The sequence below is a fragment of the Eucyclogobius newberryi genome, unplaced genomic scaffold (genome assembly GCF_026437365.1).
Source record: "Eucyclogobius newberryi isolate DKJ021-1_F unplaced genomic scaffold, fEucNew1.0.hap1 SCAF_28, whole genome shotgun sequence".
In the NCBI taxonomy this organism is placed as follows: Eukaryota; Metazoa; Chordata; class Actinopteri; order Gobiiformes; family Gobiidae; genus Eucyclogobius; species Eucyclogobius newberryi.
The window spans coordinates 1,162,535-1,188,634 of NW_027315923.1; the positions used below are offsets into that span (position 1 = coordinate 1,162,535).

Sequence of the window (26,100 nt, forward strand, 5' to 3'; positions counted from 1 at the left end):
TGGTTTAGTCCTGGTTTAGTCCTGGTTTAGACCTGGTTTAGACCTGGTTTAGACCTGGTTTAGTCCTGGTTTAGACCTGGTTTAGACCTGGTTTAGTCCTGGTTTAGTCCTGGTTTAGTCCTGGTTTAGTCCTGGTTTAGACCTGGTTTAGACCTGGTTTAGTCCTGGTTTAGACCTGGTTTAGTCCTGCTTTAGTCCTGGTTTAGTCCTGCTTTAGTCCTGGTTTAGTCCTGGTTTAGTCCTGCTTTAGTCCTGCTTTAGTCCTGGTTTAGTCCTGGTTTAGTCCTGGTTTAGTCCTGCTTTAGTCCTGGTTTAGTCCTGGTTTAGTCCTGGTTTAGTCCTGCTTTAGTCCTGCTTTAGTCCTGCTTTAGTCCTGGTTTAGTCCTGGTTTAGTCCTGGTTTAGTCCTGCTTTAGTCCTGGTTTAGTCCTGGTTTAGTCCTGCTTTAGTCCTGGTTTAGTCCTGGTTTAGTCCTGGTTTAGTCCTGGTTTAGTCCTGCTTTAGTCCTGGTTTAGTCCTGGTTTAGTCCTGGTTTAGTCCTGCTTTAGTCCTGGTTTAGTCCTGGTTTAGTCCTGGTTTAGTCCTGGTTTAGTCCTGGTTTAGTCCTGCTTTAGTCCTGGTTTAGTCCTGGTTTAGTCCTGCTTTAGTCCTGGTTTAGTCCTGGTTTAGTCCTGGTTTAGTCCTGGTTTAGTCCTGCTTTAGTCCTGGTTTAGTCCTGGTTTAGACCTGGTTTAGACCTGGTTTAGTCCTGGTTTAGACCTGGTTTAGTCCTGCTTTAGTCCTGCTTTAGTCCTGCTTTAGTCCTGGTTTAGTCCTGGTTTAGTCCTGCTTTAGTCCTGCTTTAGTCCTGGTTTAGTCCTGGTTTAGTCCTGCTTTAGTCCTGGTTTAGTCCTGGTTTAGTCCTGGTTTAGTCCTGCTTTAGTCCTGCTTTAGTCCTGCTTTAGTCCTGGTTTAGTCCTGGTTTAGTCCTGGTTTAGTCCTGCTTTAGTCCTGGTTTAGTCCTGGTTTAGTCCTGCTTTAGTCCTGGTTTAGTCCTGGTTTAGTCCTGGTTTAGTCCTGGTTTAGTCCTGCTTTAGTCCTGGTTTAGTCCTGCTTTAGTCCTGGTTTAGTCCTGGTTTAGTCCTGGTTTAGTCCTGCTTTAGTCCTGCTTTAGTCCTGGTTTAGTCCTGCTTTAGTCCTGGTTTAGTCCTGGTTTAGTCCTGGTTTAGTCCTGGTTTAGTCCTGCTTTAGTCCTGGTTTAGACCTGGTTTAGTCCTGGTTTAGTCCTGGTTTAGTCCTGGTTTAGACCTGGTTTAGTCCTGGTTTAGTCCTGGTTTAGTCCTGCTTTAGTCCTGGTTTAGTCCTGGTTTAGTCCTGGTTTAGTCCTGGTTTAGTCCTGCTTTAGTCCTGGTTTAGTCCTGGTTTAGTCCTGGTTTAGTCCTGCTTTAGTCCTGCTTTAGTCCTGCTTTAGTCCTGGTTTAGTCCTGGTTTAGTCCTGGTTTAGTCCTGCTTTAGTCCTGGTTTAGTCCTGGTTTAGTCCTGCTTTAGTCCTGGTTTAGTCCTGGTTTAGTCCTGGTTTAGTCCTGGTTTAGTCCTGCTTTAGTCCTGCTTTAGTCCTGCTTTAGTCCTGCTTTAGTCCTGGTTTAGACCTGGTTTAGTCCTGGTTTAGTCCTGGTTTAGTCCTGGTTTAGTCCTGGTTTAGTCCTGGTTTAGACCTGGTTTAGACCTGGTTTAGTCCTGGTTTAGACCTGGTTTAGACCTGGTTTAGTCCTGGTTTAGTCCTGGTTTAGTCCTGGTTTAGACCTGGTTTAGTCCTGCTTTAGTCCTGGTTTAGTCCTGCTTTAGTCCTGGTTTAGTCCTGGTTTAGTCCTGCTTTAGTCCTGCTTTAGTCCTGGTTTAGTCCTGGTTTAGTCCTGGTTTAGTCCTGGTTTAGTCCTGCTTTAGTCCTGCTTTAGTCCTGCTTTAGTCCTGGTTTAGTCCTGGTTTAGTCCTGGTTTAGTCCTGCTTTAGTCCTGGTTTAGTCCTGGTTTAGTCCTGCTTTAGTCCTGGTTTAGTCCTGGTTTAGTCCTGGTTTAGTCCTGCTTTAGTCCTGGTTTAGTCCTGGTTTAGTCCTGGTTTAGTCCTGCTTTAGTCCTGGTTTAGTCCTGCTTTAGTCCTGCTTTAGTCCTGGTTTAGTCCTGCTTTAGTCCTGGTTTAGTCCTGGTTTAGTCCTGGTTTAGTCCTGGTTTAGTCCTGCTTTAGTCCTGGTTTAGACCTGGTTTAGTCCTGGTTTAGTCCTGGTTTAGACCTGGTTTAGTCCTGGTTTAGTCCTGCTTTAGTCCTGCTTTAGTCCTGGTTTAGTCCTGGTTTAGACCTGGTTTAGACCTGGTTTAGTCCTGGTTTAGACCTGGTTTAGACCTGGTTTAGTCCTGGTTTAGTCCTGGTTTAGTCCTGGTTTAGTCCTGGTTTAGTCCTGGTTTAGACCTGGTTTAGACCTGGTTTAGTCCTGGTTTAGACCTGGTTTAGTCCTGCTTTAGTCCTGGTTTAGTCCTGCTTTAGTCCTGCTTTAGTCCTGGTTTAGTCCTGCTTTAGTCCTGCTTTAGTCCTGGTTTAGTCCTGGTTTAGTCCTGGTTTAGTCCTGGTTTAGTCCTGGTTTAGTCCTGCTTTAGTCCTGGTTTAGTCCTGGTTTAGTCCTGGTTTAGTCCTGCTTTAGTCCTGCTTTAGTCCTGCTTTAGTCCTGGTTTAGTCCTGGTTTAGTCCTGGTTTAGTCCTGCTTTAGTCCTGGTTTAGTCCTGGTTTAGTCCTGCTTTAGTCCTGGTTTAGTCCTGGTTTAGTCCTGGTTTAGTCCTGGTTTAGTCCTGCTTTAGTCCTGGTTTAGTCCTGGTTTAGTCCTGGTTTAGTCCTGCTTTAGTCCTGGTTTAGTCCTGGTTTAGTCCTGCTTTAGTCCTGGTTTAGTCCTGCTTTAGTCCTGGTTTAGTCCTGGTTTAGTCCTGGTTTAGTCCTGGTTTAGTCCTGCTTTAGTCCTGGTTTAGACCTGGTTTAGTCCTGGTTTAGTCCTGGTTTAGTCCTGGTTTAGTCCTGCTTTAGTCCTGGTTTAGTCCTGGTTTAGTCCTGGTTTAGTCCTGCTTTAGTCCTGCTTTAGTCCTGCTTTAGTCCTGCTTTAGTCCTGGTTTAGTCCTGCTTTAGTCCTGGTTTAGTCCTGCTTTAGTCCTGCTTTAGTCCTGCTTTAGTCCTGCTTTAGTCCTGGTTTAGTCCTGCTTTAGTCCTGGTTTAGTCCTGGTTTAGTCCTGTTTTAGTCCTGCTTTAGTCCTGCTTTAGTCCTGCTTTAGTCCTGGTTTAGTCCTGCTTTAGTCCTGGTTTAGACCTGGTTTAGTCCTGCTTTAGTCCTGGTTTAGTCCTGGTTTAGTCCTGGTTTAGTCCTGGTTTAGTCCTGGTTTAGACCTGGTTTAGACCTGGTTTAGTCCTGGTTTAGTCCTGGTTTAGTCCTGGTTTAGACCTGGTTTAGACCTGGTTTAGTCCTGCTTTAGTCCTGCTTTAGTCCTGCTTTAGTCCTGCTTTAGACCTGCTTTAGACCTGGTTTAGTCCTGCTTTAGTCCTGGTTTAGTCCTGGTTTAGTCCTGGTTTAGTCCTGGTTTAGTCCTGGTTTAGACCTGGTTTAGTCCTGCTTTAGTCCTGCTTTAGTCCTGCTTTAGTCCTGCTTTAGACCTGGTTTAGACCTGGTTTAGTCCTGCTTTAGTCCTGCTTTAGTCCTGCTTTAGACCTGGTTTAGACCTGCTTTAGTCCTGCTTTAGTCCTGCTTTAGTCCTGCTTTAGTCCTGCTTTAGTCCTGCTTTAGTCCTGGTTTAGTCCTGCTTTAGTCCTGCTTTAGTCCTGCTTTAGACCTGGTTTAGACCTGGTTTAGTCCTGCTTTAGTCCTGCTTTAGTCCTGCTTTAGTCCTGCTTTAGTCCTGCTTTAGTCCTGCTTTAGTCCTGGTTTAGTCCTGCTTTAGTCCTGCTTTAGTCCTGCTTTAGTCCTGCTTTAGACCTGGTTTAGACCTGGTTTAGTCCTGGTTTAGTCCTGCTTTAGTCCTGCTTTAGTCCTGCTTTAGTCCTGCTTTAGTCCTGCTTTAGACCTGGTTTAGACCTGGTTTAGACCTGGTTTAGTCCTGGTTTAGTCCTGCTTTAGTCCTGCTTTAGTCCTGCTTTAGTCCTGCTTTAGTCCTGCTTTAGACCTGGTTTAGACCTGGTTTAGTCCTGGTTTAGTCCTGCTTTAGTCCTGCTTTAGTCCTGCTTTAGTCCTGCTTTAGTCCTGCTTTAGTCCTGGTTTAGTCCTGCTTTAGTCCTGCTTTAGTCCTGCTTTAGTCCTGCTTTAGACCTGGTTTAGACCTGGTTTAGTCCTGGTTTAGACCTGGTTTAGACCTGGTTTAGTCCTGGTTTAGTCCTGGTTTAGTCCTGGTTTAGACCTGGTTTAGTCCTGCTTTAGTCCTGGTTTAGTCCTGCTTTAGTCCTGGTTTAGTCCTGGTTTAGTCCTGCTTTAGTCCTGCTTTAGTCCTGGTTTAGTCCTGGTTTAGTCCTGGTTTAGTCCTGCTTTAGTCCTGCTTTAGTCCTGCTTTAGTCCTGGTTTAGTCCTGGTTTAGTCCTGGTTTAGTCCTGCTTTAGTCCTGGTTTAGTCCTGGTTTAGTCCTGCTTTAGTCCTGGTTTAGTCCTGGTTTAGTCCTGGTTTAGTCCTGGTTTAGTCCTGCTTTAGTCCTGGTTTAGTCCTGGTTTAGTCCTGGTTTAGTCCTGCTTTAGTCCTGCTTTAGTCCTGGTTTAGTCCTGGTTTAGACCTGGTTTAGACCTGGTTTAGACCTGGTTTAGACCTGGTTTAGTCCTGGTTTAGTCCTGGTTTAGTCCTGGTTTAGTCCTGGTTTAGTCCTGGTTTAGACCTGGTTTAGACCTGGTTTAGTCCTGGTTTAGACCTGGTTTAGTCCTGCTTTAGTCCTGGTTTAGTCCTGCTTTAGTCCTGCTTTAGTCCTGGTTTAGTCCTGCTTTAGTCCTGCTTTAGTCCTGGTTTAGTCCTGGTTTAGTCCTGGTTTAGTCCTGGTTTAGTCCTGGTTTAGTCCTGCTTTAGTCCTGGTTTAGTCCTGGTTTAGTCCTGGTTTAGTCCTGCTTTAGTCCTGCTTTAGTCCTGCTTTAGTCCTGGTTTAGTCCTGGTTTAGTCCTGGTTTAGTCCTGCTTTAGTCCTGGTTTAGTCCTGGTTTAGTCCTGCTTTAGTCCTGGTTTAGTCCTGGTTTAGTCCTGGTTTAGTCCTGGTTTAGTCCTGCTTTAGTCCTGGTTTACTCCTGGTTTAGTCCTGGTTTAGTCCTGCTTTAGTCCTGGTTTAGTCCTGGTTTAGTCCTGCTTTAGTCCTGGTTTAGTCCTGCTTTAGTCCTGGTTTAGTCCTGGTTTAGTCCTGGTTTAGTCCTGGTTTAGTCCTGCTTTAGTCCTGGTTTAGACCTGGTTTAGTCCTGGTTTAGTCCTGGTTTAGTCCTGGTTTAGTCCTGCTTTAGTCCTGGTTTAGTCCTGGTTTAGTCCTGGTTTAGTCCTGCTTTAGTCCTGCTTTAGTCCTGCTTTAGTCCTGCTTTAGTCCTGGTTTAGTCCTGGTTTAGTCCTGCTTTAGTCCTGGTTTAGTCCTGCTTTAGTCCTGCTTTAGTCCTGCTTTAGTCCTGCTTTAGTCCTGGTTTAGTCCTGCTTTAGTCCTGGTTTAGTCCTGGTTTAGTCCTGCTTTAGTCCTGCTTTAGACCTGCTTTAGTCCTGCTTTAGTCCTGCTTTAGTCCTGGTTTAGTCCTGCTTTAGTCCTGCTTTAGTCCTGCTTTAGTCCTGCTTTAGTCCTGGTTTAGTCCTGCTTTAGTCCTGGTTTAGTCCTGCTTTAGTCCTGCTTTAGTCCTGCTTTAGTCCTGCTTTAGTCCTGGTTTAGTCCTGCTTTAGTCCTGGTTTAGTCCTGGTTTAGTCCTGCTTTAGTCCTGGTTTAGTCCTGCTTTAGTCCTGGTTTAGTCCTGCTTTAGTCCTGCTTTAGACCTGGTTTAGTCCTGCTTTAGTCCTGCTTTAGTCCTGCTTTAGTCCTGCTTTAGTCCTGCTTTAGACCTGGTTTAGTCCTGCTTTAGTCCTGGTTTAGTCCTGGTTTAGTCCTGCTTTAGACCTGCTTTAGTCCTGCTTTAGTCCTGGTTTAGTCCTGGTTTAGACCTGGTTTAGACCTGTTTAGTCCTGCTTTAGTCCTGCTTTAGACCTGGTTTAGACCTGGTTTAGTCCTGCTTTAGTCCTGGTTTAGTCCTGGTTTAGTCCTGGTTTAGACCTGGTTTAGTCCTGCTTTAGTCCTGCTTTAGTCCTGGTTTAGTCCTGGTTTAGACCTGGTTTAGACCTGGTTTAGTCCTGCTTTAGTCCTGCTTTAGTCCTGCTTTAGTCCTGCTTTAGACCTGGTTTAGACCTGGTTTAGTCCTGCTTTAGTCCTGGTTTAGTCCTGGTTTAGTCCTGGTTTAGTCCTGGTTTAGTCCTGGTTTAGACCTGGTTTAGACCTGGTTTAGTCCTGCTTTAGTCCTGCTTTAGTCCTGCTTTAGTCCTGGTTTAGACCTGGTTTAGTCCTGCTTTAGTCCTGCTTTAGTCCTGCTTTAGTCCTGGTTTAGTCCTGGTTTAGACCTGGTTTAGACCTGGTTTAGTCCTGCTTTAGTCCTGCTTTAGTCCTGCTTTAGACCTGGTTTAGACCTGGTTTAGTCCTGCTTTAGTCCTGGTTTAGTCCCGCTTTAGACCTGGTTTAGACCTGGTTTAGTCCTGCTTTAGTCCTGCTTTAGTCCTGCTTTAGTCCTGCTTTAGACCTGGTTTAGACCTGGTTTAGTCCTGCTTTAGTCCTGGTTTAGTCCTGGTTTAGTCCTGGTTTAGTCCTGGTTTAGTCCTGGTTTAGACCTGGTTTAGACCTGGTTTAGTCCTGGTTTAGTCCTGGTTTAGTCCTGGTTTAGACCTGGTTTAGACCTGGTTTAGTCCTGCTTTAGTCCTGCTTTAGTCCTGCTTTAGTCCTGCTTTAGACCTGCTTTAGACCTGGTTTAGTCCTGCTTTAGTCCTGGTTTAGTCCTGGTTTAGTCCTGGTTTAGTCCTGGTTTAGTCCTGGTTTAGACCTGGTTTAGTCCTGCTTTAGTCCTGCTTTAGTCCTGCTTTAGTCCTGCTTTAGACCTGGTTTAGACCTGGTTTAGTCCTGCTTTAGTCCTGCTTTAGTCCTGCTTTAGACCTGGTTTAGACCTGCTTTAGTCCTGCTTTAGTCCTGCTTTAGTCCTGCTTTAGTCCTGCTTTAGTCCTGCTTTAGTCCTGGTTTAGTCCTGCTTTAGTCCTGCTTTAGTCCTGCTTTAGTCCTGCTTTAGTCCTGCTTTAGACCTGGTTTAGACCTGGTTTAGTCCTGCTTTAGTCCTGCTTTAGTCCTGCTTTAGTCCTGCTTTAGTCCTGCTTTAGTCCTGCTTTAGTCCTGGTTTAGTCCTGCTTTAGTCCTGCTTTAGTCCTGCTTTAGTCCTGCTTTAGACCTGGTTTAGACCTGGTTTAGTCCTGGTTTAGTCCTGCTTTAGTCCTGCTTTAGTCCTGCTTTAGTCCTGCTTTAGTCCTGCTTTAGACCTGGTTTAGACCTGGTTTAGACCTGGTTTAGTCCTGGTTTAGTCCTGCTTTAGTCCTGCTTTAGTCCTGGTTTAGTCCTGCTTTAGTCCTGCTTTAGTCCTGCTTTAGTCCTGCTTTAGTCCTGCTTTAGACCTGGTTTAGACCTGGTTTAGACCTGGTTTAGTCCTGGTTTAGTCCTGCTTTAGTCCTGCTTTAGACCTGCTTTAGTCCTGGTTTAGTCCTGCTTTAGTCCTGCTTTAGTCCTGCTTTAGACCTGGTTTAGACCTGGTTTAGTCCTGGTTTAGTCCTGCTTTAGTCCTGCTTTAGTCCTGCTTTAGTCCTGCTTTAGTCCTGCTTTAGACCTGGTTTAGACCTGGTTTAGACCTGGTTTAGTCCTGGTTTAGTCCTGCTTTAGTCCTGCTTTAGACCTGGTTTAGTCCTGCTTTAGACCTGGTTTAGTCCTGGTTTAGTCCTGGTTTAGTCCTGGTTTAGTCCTGCTTTAGACCTGGTTTAGTCCTGCTTTAGACCTGCTTTAGACCTGGTTTAGACCTGGTTTAGACCTGGTTTAGTCCTGGTTTAGTCCTGCTTTAGTCCTGCTTTAGTCCTGCTTTAGTCCTGCTTTAGTCCTGCTTTAGACCTGGTTTAGACCTGGTTTAGACCTGGTTTAGTCCTGGTTTAGTCCTGCTTTAGTCCTGCTTTAGTCCTGCTTTAGTCCTGCTTTAGTCCTGCTTTAGACCTGGTTTAGACCTGGTTTAGACCTGGTTTAGTCCTGGTTTAGTCCTGCTTTAGTCCTGCTTTAGACCTGGTTTAGTCCTGCTTTAGACCTGGTTTAGTCCTGGTTTAGTCCTGGTTTAGTCCTGGTTTAGTCCTGCTTTAGACCTGGTTTAGTCCTGCTTTAGACCTGCTTTAGACCTGGTTTAGACCTGCTTTAGTCCTGCTTTAGTCCTGGTTTAGACCTGGTTTAGTCCTGGTTTAGACCTGCTTTAGACCTGGTTTAGACCTGCTTTAGTCCTGCTTTAGTCCTGGTTTAGTCCTGGTTTAGTCCTGGTTTAGTCCTGCTTTAGACCTGGTTTAGTCCTGCTTTAGACCTGCTTTAGACCTGGTTTAGACCTGCTTTAGTCCTGCTTTAGTCCTGGTTTAGACCTGGTTTAGTCCTGCTTTAGTCCTGCTTTAGTCCTGGTTTAGACCTGGTTTAGTCCTGGTTTAGTCCTGCTTTAGTCCTGCTTTAGTCCTGCTTTAGTCCTGCTTTAGTCCTGCTTTAGACCTGGTTTAGACCTGGTTTAGACCTGGTTTAGTCCTGGTTTAGTCCTGCTTTAGTCCTGCTTTAGTCCTGCTTTAGTCCTGCTTTAGTCCTGCTTTAGTCCTGCTTTAGTCCTGCTTTAGACCTGGTTTAGACCTGGTTTAGACCTGGTTTAGTCCTGGTTTAGTCCTGCTTTAGTCCTGCTTTAGACCTGGTTTAGTCCTGCTTTAGACCTGGTTTAGTCCTGGTTTAGTCCTGGTTTAGTCCTGGTTTAGTCCTGGTTTAGTCCTGGTTTAGTCCTGCTTTAGTCCTGGTTTAGTCCTGGTTTAGTCCTGGTTTAGTCCTGCTTTAGTCCTGCTTTAGTCCTGGTTTAGTCCTGGTTTAGACCTGGTTTAGACCTGGTTTAGACCTGGTTTAGACCTGGTTTAGTCCTGGTTTAGTCCTGGTTTAGTCCTGGTTTAGTCCTGGTTTAGTCCTGGTTTAGACCTGGTTTAGACCTGGTTTAGTCCTGGTTTAGACCTGGTTTAGTCCTGCTTTAGTCCTGGTTTAGTCCTGCTTTAGTCCTGCTTTAGTCCTGGTTTAGTCCTGCTTTAGTCCTGCTTTAGTCCTGGTTTAGTCCTGGTTTAGTCCTGGTTTAGTCCTGGTTTAGTCCTGGTTTAGTCCTGCTTTAGTCCTGGTTTAGTCCTGGTTTAGTCCTGGTTTAGTCCTGCTTTAGTCCTGCTTTAGTCCTGCTTTAGTCCTGGTTTAGTCCTGGTTTAGTCCTGGTTTAGTCCTGCTTTAGTCCTGGTTTAGTCCTGGTTTAGTCCTGCTTTAGTCCTGGTTTAGTCCTGGTTTAGTCCTGGTTTAGTCCTGGTTTAGTCCTGCTTTAGTCCTGGTTTACTCCTGGTTTAGTCCTGGTTTAGTCCTGCTTTAGTCCTGGTTTAGTCCTGGTTTAGTCCTGCTTTAGTCCTGGTTTAGTCCTGCTTTAGTCCTGGTTTAGTCCTGGTTTAGTCCTGGTTTAGTCCTGGTTTAGTCCTGCTTTAGTCCTGGTTTAGACCTGGTTTAGTCCTGGTTTAGTCCTGGTTTAGTCCTGGTTTAGTCCTGCTTTAGTCCTGGTTTAGTCCTGGTTTAGTCCTGGTTTAGTCCTGCTTTAGTCCTGCTTTAGTCCTGCTTTAGTCCTGCTTTAGTCCTGGTTTAGTCCTGGTTTAGTCCTGCTTTAGTCCTGGTTTAGTCCTGCTTTAGTCCTGCTTTAGTCCTGCTTTAGTCCTGCTTTAGTCCTGGTTTAGTCCTGCTTTAGTCCTGGTTTAGTCCTGGTTTAGTCCTGCTTTAGTCCTGCTTTAGACCTGCTTTAGTCCTGCTTTAGTCCTGCTTTAGTCCTGGTTTAGTCCTGCTTTAGTCCTGCTTTAGTCCTGCTTTAGTCCTGCTTTAGTCCTGGTTTAGTCCTGCTTTAGTCCTGGTTTAGTCCTGCTTTAGTCCTGCTTTAGTCCTGCTTTAGTCCTGCTTTAGTCCTGGTTTAGTCCTGCTTTAGTCCTGGTTTAGTCCTGGTTTAGTCCTGCTTTAGTCCTGGTTTAGTCCTGCTTTAGTCCTGGTTTAGTCCTGCTTTAGTCCTGCTTTAGACCTGGTTTAGTCCTGCTTTAGTCCTGCTTTAGTCCTGCTTTAGTCCTGCTTTAGTCCTGCTTTAGACCTGGTTTAGTCCTGCTTTAGTCCTGGTTTAGTCCTGGTTTAGTCCTGCTTTAGACCTGCTTTAGTCCTGCTTTAGTCCTGGTTTAGTCCTGGTTTAGACCTGGTTTAGACCTGTTTAGTCCTGCTTTAGTCCTGCTTTAGTCCTGCTTTAGACCTGGTTTAGTCCTGCTTTAGTCCTGGTTTAGTCCTGGTTTAGTCCTGGTTTAGTCCTGGTTTAGACCTGCTTTAGTCCTGCTTTAGTCCTGGTTTAGTCCTGGTTTAGTCCTGGTTTAGACCTGGTTTAGACCTGGTTTAGTCCTGCTTTAGTCCTGCTTTAGTCCTGCTTTAGTCCTGCTTTAGACCTGGTTTAGACCTGGTTTAGTCCTGCTTTAGTCCTGGTTTAGTCCTGGTTTAGTCCTGGTTTAGTCCTGGTTTAGACCTGGTTTAGACCTGGTTTAGACCTGGTTTAGTCCTGCTTTAGTCCTGCTTTAGTCCTGCTTTAGTCCTGGTTTAGACCTGGTTTAGTCCTGCTTTAGTCCTGCTTTAGTCCTGGTTTAGTCCTGGTTTAGACCTGGTTTAGACCTGGTTTAGTCCTGCTTTAGTCCTGCTTTAGTCCTGCTTTAGACCTGGTTTAGACCTGGTTTAGTCCTGGTTTAGTCCTGGTTTAGTCCCGGTTTAGACCTGGTTTAGACCTGGTTTAGTCCTGCTTTAGTCCTGCTTTAGTCCTGCTTTAGTCCTGCTTTAGACCTGGTTTAGACCTGGTTTAGTCCTGGTTTAGTCCTGGTTTAGTCCTGGTTTAGTCCTGGTTTAGTCCTGGTTTAGTCCTGGTTTAGACCTGGTTTAGACCTGGTTTAGTCCTGGTTTAGTCCTGGTTTAGTCCTGGTTTAGACCTGGTTTAGACCTGGTTTAGTCCTGCTTTAGTCCTGCTTTAGTCCTGCTTTAGTCCTGCTTTAGACCTGCTTTAGACCTGGTTTAGTCCTGCTTTAGTCCTGGTTTAGTCCTGGTTTAGTCCTGGTTTAGTCCTGGTTTAGTCCTGGTTTAGACCTGGTTTAGTCCTGCTTTAGTCCTGCTTTAGTCCTGCTTTAGTCCTGCTTTAGACCTGGTTTAGACCTGGTTTAGTCCTGCTTTAGTCCTGCTTTAGTCCTGCTTTAGACCTGGTTTAGACCTGCTTTAGTCCTGCTTTAGTCCTGCTTTAGTCCTGCTTTAGTCCTGCTTTAGTCCTGCTTTAGTCCTGGTTTAGTCCTGCTTTAGTCCTGCTTTAGTCCTGCTTTAGTCCTGCTTTAGTCCTGCTTTAGACCTGGTTTAGACCTGGTTTAGTCCTGCTTTAGTCCTGCTTTAGTCCTGCTTTAGTCCTGCTTTAGTCCTGCTTTAGTCCTGCTTTAGTCCTGGTTTAGTCCTGCTTTAGTCCTGCTTTAGTCCTGCTTTAGTCCTGCTTTAGACCTGGTTTAGACCTGGTTTAGTCCTGGTTTAGTCCTGCTTTAGTCCTGCTTTAGTCCTGCTTTAGTCCTGCTTTAGTCCTGCTTTAGACCTGGTTTAGACCTGGTTTAGACCTGGTTTAGTCCTGGTTTAGTCCTGCTTTAGTCCTGCTTTAGTCCTGGTTTAGTCCTGCTTTAGTCCTGCTTTAGTCCTGCTTTAGTCCTGCTTTAGTCCTGCTTTAGACCTGGTTTAGACCTGGTTTAGACCTGGTTTAGTCCTGGTTTAGTCCTGCTTTAGTCCTGCTTTAGACCTGCTTTAGTCCTGGTTTAGTCCTGCTTTAGTCCTGCTTTAGTCCTGCTTTAGACCTGGTTTAGACCTGGTTTAGTCCTGGTTTAGTCCTGCTTTAGTCCTGCTTTAGTCCTGCTTTAGTCCTGCTTTAGACCTGGTTTAGACCTGGTTTAGACCTGGTTTAGTCCTGGTTTAGTCCTGCTTTAGTCCTGCTTTAGACCTGGTTTAGTCCTGCTTTAGACCTGGTTTAGTCCTGGTTTAGTCCTGGTTTAGTCCTGGTTTAGTCCTGCTTTAGACCTGGTTTAGTCCTGCTTTAGACCTGCTTTAGACCTGGTTTAGACCTGGTTTAGACCTGGTTTAGTCCTGGTTTAGTCCTGCTTTAGTCCTGCTTTAGTCCTGCTTTAGTCCTGCTTTAGTCCTGCTTTAGACCTGGTTTAGACCTGGTTTAGACCTGGTTTAGTCCTGGTTTAGTCCTGCTTTAGTCCTGCTTTAGTCCTGCTTTAGTCCTGCTTTAGTCCTGCTTTAGACCTGGTTTAGACCTGGTTTAGACCTGGTTTAGTCCTGGTTTAGTCCTGCTTTAGTCCTGCTTTAGACCTGGTTTAGTCCTGCTTTAGACCTGGTTTAGTCCTGCTTTAGTCCTGCTTTAGTCCTGGTTTAGTCCTGCTTTAGTCCTGCTTTAGTCCTGCTTTAGACCTGGTTTAGTCCTGCTTTAGTCCTGGTTTAGTCTCACCTCGGTGTCGGTTGGTTGTCTTGTCGAACATTAACATTGCGTCTTGGACCTGAAACACAAACATGAGGATTATGAGGTTTGACTGTTATTCACAGATCAAGGTTTCATGTGCCGCCTGTTGTCACGGAAACAGATGTCCTGAGCAGTGACACCCTGTGGGCCGGAGCCCTGTGTGGGCCGGAGCCCTGTGTGGGCCGGAGCCCTGTGTGGGCCGGACCATGCTTCCCTCACTCACTTCTTTGTGATGCCAAAAGTACATTCAAAAGTACATCCAAAAGTACATCCAAAAGTACATCCAAAAGTACATTCAAAAGTACATCCAAAAGTACATTCAAAAGTACATCCAAAAGTACATCCAAAAGTACATCCAAAAGTACATCCAAAAGTACATCCAAAAGTACATCCAAAAGTACATTCAAAAGTACATCCAAAAGTACATCCAAAAGTACATCCAAAAGTACATCCAAAAGTACATTCAAAAGTACATCCAAAAGTACATTCAAAAGTACATCCAAAAGTACATCCAAAAGTACATTCAAAAGTACATCCAAAAGTACATCCAAAAGTACATCCAAAAGTACATCCAAAAGTACATTCAAAAGTACATCCAAAAGTACATTCAAAAGTACATCCAAAAGTACATCCAAAAGTACATCCAAAAGTACATCCAAAAGTACATTCAAAAGTACATCCAAAAGTACATTCAAAAGTACATCCAAAAGTACATCCAAAAGTACATTCAAAAGTACATCCAAAAGTACATCCAAAAGTACATCCAAAAGTACATCCAAAAGTACATTCAAAAGTACATCCAAAAGTACATCCAAAAGTACATCCAAAAGTACATCCAAAAGTACATCCAAAAGTACATCCAAAAGTACATTCAAAAGTACATCCAAAAGTACATCCAAAAGTACATCCAAAAGTACATTCAAAAGTACATTCAAAAGTACATTCAAAAGTACATCCAAAAGTACATCCAAAAGTACCTTGATAAACATCTCAGTCAGAGGTTATAAAGGTCATGACCTTGATAAACAACAGTCAGAGGTTATAAAGGTCATGACCTTGATAAACATCTCAGTCAGAGGTTATAAAGGTCATGACCTTGATAAACATCTCAGTCAGAGGTTATACAGGTCATGACCTTGAAAAACATCTCAGTCAGAGGTTATAAAGGTCATGACCTTGATAAACATCTCAGTCAGAGGTTATAAAGGTCATGACCTTGATAAACATCTCAGTCAGAGGTTATAAAGGTCATGACCTTGATAAACATCTCAGTCAGAGGTTATAAAGGTCATGACCTTGATAAACATCTCAGTCAGAGGTTATACAGGTCATGACCTTGAAAAACATCTCAGTCAGAGGTTATAAAGGTCATGACCTTGATAAACATCTCAGTCAGAGGTTATAAAGGTCATGACCTTGATAAACATCTCAGTCAGAGGTTATACAGGTCATGACCTTGATAAACATCTCAGTCAGAGGTTATAAAGGTCATGACCTTGATAAACATCTCAGTCAGAGGTTATAAAGGTCATGACCTTGATAAACATCTCAGTCAGAGGTTATACAGGTCATGACCTTGATAAACATCTCAGTCAGAGGTTATAAAGGTCATGACCTTGATAAACAACAGTCAGAGGTTATAAAAGTCATGACCTTAATAAACATCAGTCAGAGGTTATAAAGGTCATGACCTTGATAAACATCTCAGTCAGAGGTTATACAGGTCATGACCTTGATAAACATCTCAGTCAGAGGTTATAAAGGTCATGACCTTGATAAACAACAGTCAGAGGTTATAAAAGTCATGACCTTAATAAACATCAGTCAGAGGTTATAAAGGTCATGACCTTGATAAACATCTGTCAGAGGTTATAAAGGTCATGACCTTGATAAACATCTCAGTCAGAGGTTATACAGGTCATGACCTTGAAAAACATCTCAGTCAGAGGTTATAAAGGTCATGACCTTGATAAACATCTCAGTCAGAGGTTATAAAGGTCATGACCTTGATAAACATCTCAGTCAGAGGTTATAAAGGTCATGACCTTGATAAACAACAGTCAGAGGTTATAAAAGTCATGACCTTGATAAACATCTCAGTCAGAGGTTATAAAGGTCATGACCTTGATAAACATCTCAGTCAGAGGTTATAAAGGTCATGACCTTGATAAACAACAGTCAGAGGTTATAAAAGTCATGACCTTAATAAACATCAGTCAGAGGTTATAAAGGTCATGACCTTGATAAACATCTGTCAGAGGTTATAAAGGTCATGACCTTGATAAACATCTCAGTCAGAGGTTATACAGGTCATGACCTTGAAAAACATCTCAGTCAGAGGTTATAAAGGTCATGACCTTGATAAACATCTCAGTCAGAGGTTATAAAGGTCATGACCTTGATAAACATCTCAGTCAGAGGTTATACAGGTCATGACCTTGATAAACATCTCAGTCAGAGGTTATAAAGGTCATGACCTTGATAAACAACAGTCAGAGGTTATAAAAGTCATGACCTTAATAAACATCAGTCAGAGGTTATAAAGGTCATGACCTTGATAAACATCTGTCAGAGGTTATAAAGGTCATGACCTTGATAAACATCTCAGTCAGAGGTTATACAGGTCATGACCTTGAAAAACATCTCAGTCAGAGGTTATAAAGGTCATGACCTTGATAAAAATCTCAGTCAGAGGTTATAAAGGTCATGACCTTGATAAACATCTCAGTCAGAGGTTATAAAGGTCATGACCTTGATAAACATCTCAGTCAGAGGTTATAAAGGTCATGACCTTGATAAACAACAGTCAGAGGTTATAAAAGTCATGACCTTAATAAACATCAGTCAGAGGTTATAAAGGTCATGACCTTGATAAACATCTGTCAGAGGTTATAAAGGTCATGACCTTGATAAACATCTCAGTCAGAGGTTATACAGGTCATGACCTTGAAAAACATCTCAGTCAGAGGTTATAAAGGTCATGACCTTGATAAACATCTCAGTCAGAGGTTATAAAGGTCATGACCTTGATAAACATCTCAGTCAGAGGTTATAAAGGTCATGACCTTGATAAACATCTCAGTCAGAGGTTATAAAGGTCATGACCTTGATAAACAACAGTCAGAGGTTATAAAAGTCATGACCTTGATAAACATCTCAGTCAGAGGTTATAAAGATCATGACCTTGATAAACAACAGTCAGAGGTTATAAAAGTCATGACCTTAATAAACATCAGTCAGAGGTTATAAAGGTCATGACCTTGATAAACATCTGTCAGAGGTTATAAAGGTCATGACCTTGATAAACATCTCAGTCAGAGGTTATACAGGTCATGACCTTGAAAAACATCTCAGTCAGAGGTTATAAAGGTCATGACCTTGATAAACATCTGTCAGAGGTTATAAAGGTCATGACCTTGATAAACATCTCAGTCAGAGGTTATAAAGGTCATGACCTTGATAAACATCTGTCAGAGGTTATAAAGGTCATGACCTTGATAAACATCTCAGTCAGAGGTTATAAAGGTCATGACCTTGATAAACATCAGTCAGAGGTTATAAAGGTCATGACCTTGATAAACAACAGTCAGAGGTTATAAAGGTCATGACCTTAATAAACATCAGTCAGAGGTTATAAAGGTCATGACCTTGATAAACATCTGTCAGAGGTTATAAAGGTCATGACCTTGATAAACATCTCAGTCAGAGGTTATAAAGGTAATGACCTTGATAAACATCTGTCAGAGGTTATAAAGGTCATGACCTTGATTAACATCTCAGTCAGAGGCTATAAAGGTCATGACCTTGATAAACATCAGTCAGAGGTTATAAAGGTCATGACCTTGATTAACATCTCAGTCAGAGGCTATAAAGGTCATGACCTTGATAAACATCAGTCAGAGGTTATAAAGGTCATGACCTTGATTAACATCTCAGTCAGAGGCTATAAAGGTCATGACCTTGATAAACATCAGTCAGATGTTATAAAGGTCATGACCTTGATAAAGATCTCAGTCAGAGGCTATAAAGGTCATGACCTCTCACAGAGCTCCTTAGACCATGTTTTTTCCCCCGTTCTCCATTCAAACCAACGGAGAAGTGCGATGACAACAGGAGTGCGATGACAACAGAAGTGCGATGACAACAGGAGTGCGATGACAACAGAAGTGCGATGACAACAGGAGTGCGACGACAACAGAAGTGCGATGACAACAGGAGTGCGACGACAACAGAAGTGCGATGACAACGGGAGTGCGATGACAACAGGAGTGCGATGACAACAGAAGTGCGATGACAACAGGAGTGCGATGACAACAGGAGTGCGACGACAACAGAAGTGCGATGACAACAGGAGTGCGACGACAACAGGAGTGCGATGACAACAGAAGTGCGATGACAACAGGAGTGCGATGACAACAGGAGTGCGATGACAACAGGAGTGCGACGACAACAGGAGTGCGATGACAACAGGAGTGCGACGACAACAGGAGTGCGATGACAACAGGAGTGCGACGACAACAGAAGTGCGATGACAACAGGAGTGCGATGACAACAGGAGTGCGACGACAACAGAAGTGCGATGACAACAGGAGTGCGACGACAACAGAAGTGCGATGACAACAGAAGTGCGATGACAACAGGAGTGCGATGACAACAGAAGTGCGATGACAACAGGAGTGCGACGACAACAGAAGTGCGATGACAACAGGAGTGCGACGACAACAGAAGTGCGATGACAACAGGAGTGCGATGACAACAGGAGTGCGACGACAACAGGAGTGCGATGACAACAGAAGTGCGATGACAACAGGAGTGCGACGACAACAGAAGTGCGATGACAACAGGAGTGCGACGACAACAGGAGTGCGATGACAACAGAAGTGCGATGACAACAGGAGTGCGACGACAACAGAAGTGCGATGACAACAGGAGTGCGACGACAACAGAAGTGCGATGACAACAGGAGTGCGATGACAACAGGAGTGCGATGACAACAGGAGTGCGATGACAACAGGAGTGCGACGACAACAGGAGTGCGATGACAACAGAAGTGCGATGACAACAGGAGTGCGACGACAACAGAAGTGCGATGACAACAGGAGTGCGATGACAACAGGAGTGCGATGACAACAGGAGTGCGATGACAACAGGAGTGCGATGACAACAGAAGTGCGATGACAACAGGAGTGCGATGACAACAGGAGTGCGATGACAACAGAAGTGCGATGACAACAGGAGTGCGACGACAACAGAAGTGCGATGACAACAGGAGTGCGACGACAACAGAAGTGCGATGACAACAGGAGTGCGATGACAACAGGAGTGCGATGACAACAGGAGTGCGACGACAACAGGAGTGCGATGACAACAGGAGTGCGATGACAACAGGAGTGCGATGACAACAGGAGTGCGATGACAACAGGAGTGCGATGACAACAGGAGTGCGATGACAACAGGAGTGCGATGACAACAGGAGTGCGACGACAACAGAAGTGCGATGACAACAGGAGTGCGATGACAACAGGAGTGCGATGACAACAGAAGTGCGATGACAACAGGAGTGCGACGACAACAGGAGTGCGACGACAACAGGAGTGCGATGACAACAGGAGTGCGATGACAACAGGAGTGCGATGACAACAGGAGTGCGATGACAACAGAAGTGCGATGACAACAGGAGTGCGATGACAACAGGAGTGCGATGACAACAGGAGTGCGATGACAACAGAAGTGCGATGACAACAGGAGTGCGATGACAACAGAAGTGCGATGACAACAGGAGTGCGATGACAACAGGAGTGCGATGACAACAGGAGTGCGACGACAACAGGAGTGCGACGACAACAGGAGTGCGACGACAACAGGAGTGCGATGACAACAGGAGTGCGATGACAACAGGAGTGGCGATCACGAGTGAAAAAGAGTAAAAGTGGGTGGAGCATAATAAGGTCATTAACACCAGGTCAAAATGCAGCACCACCAGAGCAAACCACTGTCATGAGTCCTGGATGACCTCTGACCTTTGGAACTATGACCTTGGGCCTCTGAACTCCTGCCATGGACAGTGTAGATGGAGATCTTTGGGACATCTGGTGGTGGCGACGAAGGCCATGACAAAGAAATGGATGACACAAACTTGTTGTGACTGTTCTGTTCTGTGGAATGTCGTGTCCTGCTGAAGGCCAGGACCAGAGTGCTGTGGTCACTCTCTGTAGCCTCCTGTTAGCGTTAGCGTTAGCATGGGGGTCACGGCTCATTAGCACTGCTCCGGTTCAGGGCGGTCCTGCTAAACTCGAGGGGTTAACGCTGAAACATGAAGCTAACGACAACGAGGAGGAGCAGCTGCTTGTCCAGAGACGCAGAGGAGGAGAGGAGGAGCAGCTGCTTGTCCAGAGACGCAGAGGAGGAGAGGAGGAGCAGCTGCTTGTCCAGAGACGCAGAGGAGGGGAGGAGGAGCAGCTGCTTGTCCAGAGACGCAGAGGAGGAGAGGAGGAGCAGCTGCTTGTCCAGAGACGCAGAGGAGGGGAGGAGGAGCAGCTGCTTGTCCAGAGACGCAGAGGAGGAGAGGAGGAGCAGCTGCTTGTCCAGAGACGCAGAGGAGGAGAGGAGGAGCAGCTGCTTGTCCAGAGACGCAGAGGAGGGGAGGAAGAGGAGGCTAAACTCACCTTCCCAAACTGTCCAAAGTAATGTCTGACGTCCTCGATGGAGGTGCTCACAGAAAGACCTCCAACGAAGACCTTTTTAGTCCTGGTCACGAGCTGCAGAGACAAGAAGAAGGGTTAGAGGAGGAGCAGAGGAGAGGAGCAAAGAAGCAGAGGAGAGGGGCAGAGGAGCAGAGGAGAGGGGCAGAGGAGCAGAGGATAGGGGCAGAGGAGCAGAGGATAGGGGCAGAGGAGCAGAGGATAGGGGCAGAGGAGCAGAGGATAGGGGCAGAGGAGCAGAGGAGAGGAGGAGAGAGTCAGAGGAGCAGAAGAGCTGGCCAGAGGAGCAGAGGAGCAGATGAGAGGGGCAGAGGAGCAGAGGATAGGGGCAGAGGAGCAGAGGAGAGGAGGAGAGGGGCAGAGGAGCAGAGGAGAGGGGCAGAGGAGCAGAGGAGAGGAGGAGAGGAACAGAGGAGGAGAGGAGCGGAGGAGAGGGGCAGAGGAGCTGGCCAGAGGAGCAGAGGAGAGGGGCAGAGGAGCAGAGGAGAGGAGGAGAGGGGCAGAGGAGAGGAGGAGAGAGTCAGAGGGTCAGAGGAGCAGAGGAGAGAAGGAGAGGAGGAGAGAGGCAGAGGAGAGGAGCAGAGGAGAGAGTCAGAGGGTCAGAGGAGCAGAGGAGAGGGGCAGAGGAGAGGAGGAGAGGAGCAGAGGAGAGGAGGAGAGAGTCCGAGGAGCAGGGCAGAGGAGCAGGGCAGAGGAGCAGAGGAGAGGAGGAGAGGGAAAGAGGAGCAGAGGAGAGAGTCAGAGGGTCAGAGGAGCAGAGGAGAGGGGCAGAGGAGAGGAGGAGAGGAGCAGAGGAGAGGAGGAGAGAGTCCGAGGAGCAGGGCAGAGGAGCAGGGCAGAGGAGCAGAGGAGAGGAGGAGAGGGAAAGAGGAGCAGAGGAGAGGAGGAGAGGGGCAGAGGAGAGGAGGAGAGAGTCAGAGGGTCAGAGGAGCAGAGGAGAGAAGGAGAGGAGGAGAGAGGCAGAGGAGAGAGTCAGAGGGTCAGAGGAGCAGAGGAGAGGGGCAGAGGAGAGGAGGAGCAGAGGAGAGGGGCAGAGGAGCAGAGGAGAGGGGCAGAGGAGCGGAACAGAGGAGCAGAGGAGCAGAGGATGACTCTCACCTTTGGTTGTGCTCGACGAGGAAACGCCACTTTGGGGTCGATCTGTGGAAACAACAGAATGAGAAGATGTGCCACGGCCGCCCTGAGGCAAAGTGACAGACATGGCTGCTGTTCTGCACCCTCAGCATCTCCTCAGGTACAGAGGAGCAGAGGAGCAGAGGAGCAGAGGAGCAGAGGAGCAGAGGGTCAGAGGAGCAGAGGGTCAGAGGAGCAGAGGAGCAGAGGGTCAGAGGAGAGGAGGAGCAGAGGGTCAGAGGAGCAGAGGAGCAGAGGGTCAGAGGGTCAGAGGACCAGAGGGTCAGAGGAGCAGAGGGTCAGAGGGTCAGAGGAGCAGAGGAGCAGAGGGTCAGAGGAGCAGAGGAGCAGAGGGTCAGAGGGTCAGAGGAGCAGAGGAGCAGAGGGTCAGAGGGTCAGAGGAGCAGAGGGTCAGAGGAGCAGAGGGTCAGAGGAGCAGAGGGTCAGAGGAGCAGAGGGTCAGAGGGTCAGAGGAGCAGAGGGTCAGAGGAGCAGAGGGTCAGAGGGTCAGAGGAGCAGAGGGTCAGAGGAGCAGAGGGTCAGAGGGTCAGAGGGTCAGAGGGTCAGAGGAGCAGAGGAGCAGAGGGTCAGAGGGTCAGAGGAGCAGAGGAGCAGAGGAGCAGAGGGTCAGAGGGTCAGAGGAGCAGAGGAGCAGAGGAGCAGAGGGTCAGAGGGTCAGAGGAGCAGAGGGTCAGAGGGTCAGAGGAGCAGAGGGTCAGAGGAGCAGAGGGTCAGAGGAGCAGAGGGTCAGAGGGTCAGAGGAGCAGAGGGTCAGAGGGTCAGAGGGTCAGAGGAGCAGAGGAGCAGAGGGTCAGAGGGTCAGAGGACCAGAGGGTCAGAGGAGCAGAGGGTCAGAGGGTCAGAGGGTCAGAGGGTCAGAGGAGCAGAGGGTCAGAGGGTCAGAGGAGCAGAGGGTCAGAGGAGCAGAGGGTCAGAGGACCAGAGGGTCAGAGGAGCAGAGGAGCAGAGGGTCAGAGGGTCAGAGGAGCAGAGGAGCAGAGGAGCAGAGGGTCAGAGGGTCAGAGGAGCAGAGGGTCAGAGGGTCAGAGGAGCAGAGGGTCAGAGGAGCAGAGGGTCAGAGGAGCAGAGGGTCAGAGGGTCAGAGGAGCAGAGGAGCAGAGGAGCAGAGGGTCAGAGGGTCAGAGGAGCAGAGGGTCAGAGGAGCAGAGGGTCAGAGGAGCAGAGGGTCAGAGGAGCAGAGGGTCAGAGGGTCAGAGGAGCAGAGGGTCAGAGGAGCAGAGGGTCAGAGGGTCAGAGGAGCAGAGGGTCAGAGGAGCAGAGGGTCAGAGGGTCAGAGGGTCAGAGGAGCAGAGGAGCAGAGGGTCAGAGGGTCAGAGGAGCAGAGGAGCAGAGGAGCAGAGGGTCAGAGGGTCAGAGGAGCAGAGGAGCAGAGGAGCAGAGGGTCAGAGGGTCAGAGGAGCAGAGGGTCAGAGGGTCAGAGGAGCAGAGGGTCAGAGGGTCAGAGGGTCAGAGGAGCAGAGGAGCAGAGGGTCAGAGGGTCAGAGGACCAGAGGGTCAGAGGAGCAGAGGGTCAGAGGGTCAGAGGGTCAGAGGGTCAGAGGAGCAGAGGGTCAGAGGGTCAGAGGAGCAGAGGGTCAGAGGAGCAGAGGGTCAGAGGACCAGAGGGTCAGAGGAGCAGAGGAGCAGAGGGTCAGAGGGTCAGAGGAGCAGAGGAGCAGAGGAGCAGAGGGTCAGAGGGTCAGAGGAGCAGAGGGTCAGAGGGTCAGAGGAGCAGAGGGTCAGAGGAGCAGAGGGTCAGAGGAGCAGAGGGTCAGAGGGTCAGAGGAGCAGAGGGTCAGAGGAGCAGAGGGTCAGAGGAGCAGAGGGTCAGAGGGTCAGAGGAGCAGAGGAGCAGAGGGTCAGAGGGTCAGAGGAGCAGAGGGTCAGAGGAGCAGAGGGTCAGAGGAGCAGAGGGTCAGAGGGTCAGAGGAGCAGAGGGTCAGAGGAGCAGAGGGTCAGAGGACCAGAGGGTCAGAGGAGCAGAGGGTCAGAGGGTCAGAGGACCAGAGGGTCAGAGGAGCAGAGGGTCAGAGGAGCAGAGGGTCAGAGGAGCAGAGGGTCAGAGGAGCAGAGGGTCAGAGGGTCAGAGGAGCAGAGGGTCAGAGGGTCAGAGGGTCAGAGGAGCAGAGGAGCAGAGGGTCAGAGGGTCAGAGGACCAGAGGGTCAGAGGAGCAGAGGGTCAGAGGACCAGAGGGTCAGAGGAGCAGAGGGTCAGAGGACCAGAGGGTCAGAGGGTCAGAGGGTCAGAGGAGCAGAGGGTCAGAGGAGCAGAGGGTCAGAGGAGCAGAGGGTCAGAGGAGCAGAGGGTCAGAGGACCAGAGGGTCAGAGGGTCAGAGGGTCAGAGGAGCAGAGGGTCAGAGGACCAGAGGGTCAGAGGGTCAGAGGAGCAGAGGGTCAGAGGAGCAGAGGGTCAGAGGGTCAGAGGAGCAGAGGGTCAGAGGGTCAGAGGGTCAGAGGGTCAGAGGGTCATTTAGGACAATAAAGATTGAAATAGATTCAGCTCATGTTGTTCTTTGCCTCGACCTTTGACCTGGTGTAGGACTTGATTTAAAGTCTCTCAGAGGAAAATGCAAAGCAGCGTGTGTCGTCATGGAGACAAATCCCATCAGGCCGAGCGGCGGGTGTGTCTCCCATGTGACTGCTGTCGTCAAGGCAACAGGACAACACCAAACCACAGGTAACAACCCTGCCACAGGGTCAAGAGAGGACTAAACCAGGTCTAACCCAGGACTAAACCAGGACTAACCCAGGACTAAACCAGGACTAAACCAGGACTAAACCAGGACTAAACCAGGACTAAACCAGGACTAAACCAGGACTAAACCAGGTCTAACCCAGGACTAAACCAGGACTAAACCAGGACTAAACCAGGTCTAACCCAGGACTAAACCAGGACTAAACCAGGACTAAACCAGGACTAAACCAGGACTAAACCAGGACTAAACCAGGTCTAACCCAGGTCTAAACCAGGACTAAACCAGGACTAAACCAGGACTAAACCAGGTCTAAACCAGGACTAAACCAGGACTAAACCAGGACTAAACCAGGACTAAACCAGGTCTAAACCAGGTCTAAACCAGGACTAAACCAGGACTAAACCAGGTCTAACCCAGGACTAAACCAGGACTAAACCAGGACTAAACCAGGACTAAACCAGGACTAAACCAGGTCTAAACCAGGACTAAACCAGGTCTAACCCAGGACTAAACCAGGACTAAACCAGGACTAAACCAGGACTAAACCAGGTCTAACCCAGGACTAAACCAGGTCTAACCCAGGTCTAAACCAGGACTAAACCAGGACTAAACCAGGACTAAACCAGGACTAAACCAGGTCTAACCCAGGACTAAACCAGGTCTAACCCAGGTCTAAACCAGGACTAAACCAGGTCTAAACCAGGACTAAACCAGGACTAAACCAGGACTAACCCAGGTCTAAACCAGGACTAAACCAGGACTAAACCAGGACTAAACCAGGACTAAACCAGGTCTAAACCAGGACTAAACCAGGACTAAACCAGGACTAAACCAGGTCTAACCCAGGTCTAAACCAGGACTAAACCAGGACTAAACCAGGTCTAACCCAGGTCTAAACCAGGACTAAACCAGGACTAAACCAGGACTAAACCAGGTCTAAACCAGGTCTAACCCAGGTCTAAACCATGACTAAACCAGGTCTAACCCAGGTCTAAACCAGGACTAAACCAGGTCTAAACCAGGACTAAACCAGGACTAAACCAGGACTAAACCAGGTCTAACCCAGGACTAAACCAGGTCTAACCCAGGTCTAAACCAGGACTAAACCAGGACTAACCCAGGTCTAAACCAGGACTAAACCAGGTCTAAACCAGGACTAAACCAGGTCTAAACCAGGACTAAACCAGGTCTAAACCAGGTCTAAACCAGGTCTAAACCAGGACTAAACCAGGACTAAACCAGGTCTAACCCAGGTCTAAACGAGGACTAAACCAGGACTAAACCAGGACTAAACCAGGTCTAAACCAGGTCTAACCCAGGTCTAAACCAGGACTAAACCAGGACTAAACCAGGTCTAAACCAGGTCTAAACCAGGACTAAACCAGGACTAAACCAGGACTAAACCAGGTCTAAACCAGGTCTAAACCAGGACTAAACCAGGACTAAACCAGGACTAAACCAGGACTAAACCAGGTCTAAACCAGGTCTAAACCAGGACTAAACCAGGACTAAACCAGGTCTAACCCAGGACTAAACCAGGACTAAACCAGGACTAAACCAGGACTAAACCAGGACTAAACCAGGTCTAAACCAGGACTAAACCAGGTCTAACCCAGGACTAAACCAGGACTAAACCAGGACTAAACCAGGACTAAACCAGGACTAAACCAGGTCTAAACCAGGACTAAACCAGGTCTAACCCAGGTCTAAACCAGGACTAAACCAGGACTAAACCAGGACTAAACCAGGTCTAAACCAGGTCTAACCCAGGTCTAAACCAGGACTAAACCAGGACTAAACCAGGTCTAAACCAGGTCTAACCCAGGTCTAAACCAGGACTAAACCAGGACTAAACCAGGACTAAACCAGGTCTAAACCAGGACTAAACCAGGTCTAACCCAGGTCTAAACCAGGACTAAACCAGGACTAAACCAGGTCTAACCCAGGACTAAACCAGGACTAAACCAGGACTAAACCAGGTCTAAACCAGGACTAAACCAGGACTAAACCAGGACTAAACCAGGTCTAAACCAGGACTAAACCAGGTCCAAACCAGGTCTAAACCAGGACTAAACCAGGACTAAACCAGGTCTAAACCAGGTCTAAACCAGGACTAAACCAGGTCTAACCCAGGTCTAAACCAGGACTAAACCAGGACTAACCCAGGTCTAAACCAGGACTAAACCAGGTCTAAACCAGGACTAAACCAGGTCTAAACCAGGACTAAACCAGGTCTAAACCAGGTCTAAACCAGGTCTAAACCAGGACTAAACCAGGACTAAACCAGGTCTAACCCAGGTCTAAACGAGGACTAAACCAGGACTAAACCAGGACTAAACCAGGTCTAAACCAGGTCTAACCCAGGTCTAAACCAGGACTAAACCAGGACTAAACCAGGACTAAACCAGGTCTAAACCAGGTCTAAACCAGGACTAAACCAGGACTAAACCAGGACTAAACCAGGACTAAACCAGGTCTAAACCAGGTCTAACCCAGGTCTAAACCAGGACTAAACCAGGACTAAACCAGGACTAAACCAGGTCTAACCCAGGACTAAACCAGGACTAAACCAGGACTAAACCAGGACTAAACCAGGTCTAAACCAGGACTAAACCAGGTCTAACCCAGGACTAAACCAGGACTAAACCAGGACTAAACCAGGACTAAACCAGGACTAAACCAGGTCTAAACCAGGACTAAACCAGGTCTAACCCAGGTCTAAACCAGGACTAAACCAGG

General features: G+C 47.4%; 1 protein-coding gene across 1 annotated transcript in view; it reads right to left on the reverse strand.

Moving 5' to 3' along the window:
- LOC140372716 (RNA-binding protein Musashi homolog 1-like) overlaps positions 1 to 26,100 on the reverse strand; it is a 335,187-nt gene that overhangs the window by 291,358 nt on the left and 17,729 nt on the right. The window contains exons 5-7 of the mRNA XM_072459820.1: positions 20,650 to 20,691; positions 19,516 to 19,608; positions 12,839 to 12,887 (exon numbers count right to left, since the gene is read on the reverse strand). Coding sequence (XP_072315921.1) covers positions 12,839 to 12,887; positions 19,516 to 19,608; positions 20,650 to 20,691 — 184 coding nt within the window. The remainder of the gene's footprint in view (positions 1 to 12,838; positions 12,888 to 19,515; positions 19,609 to 20,649; positions 20,692 to 26,100) is intronic.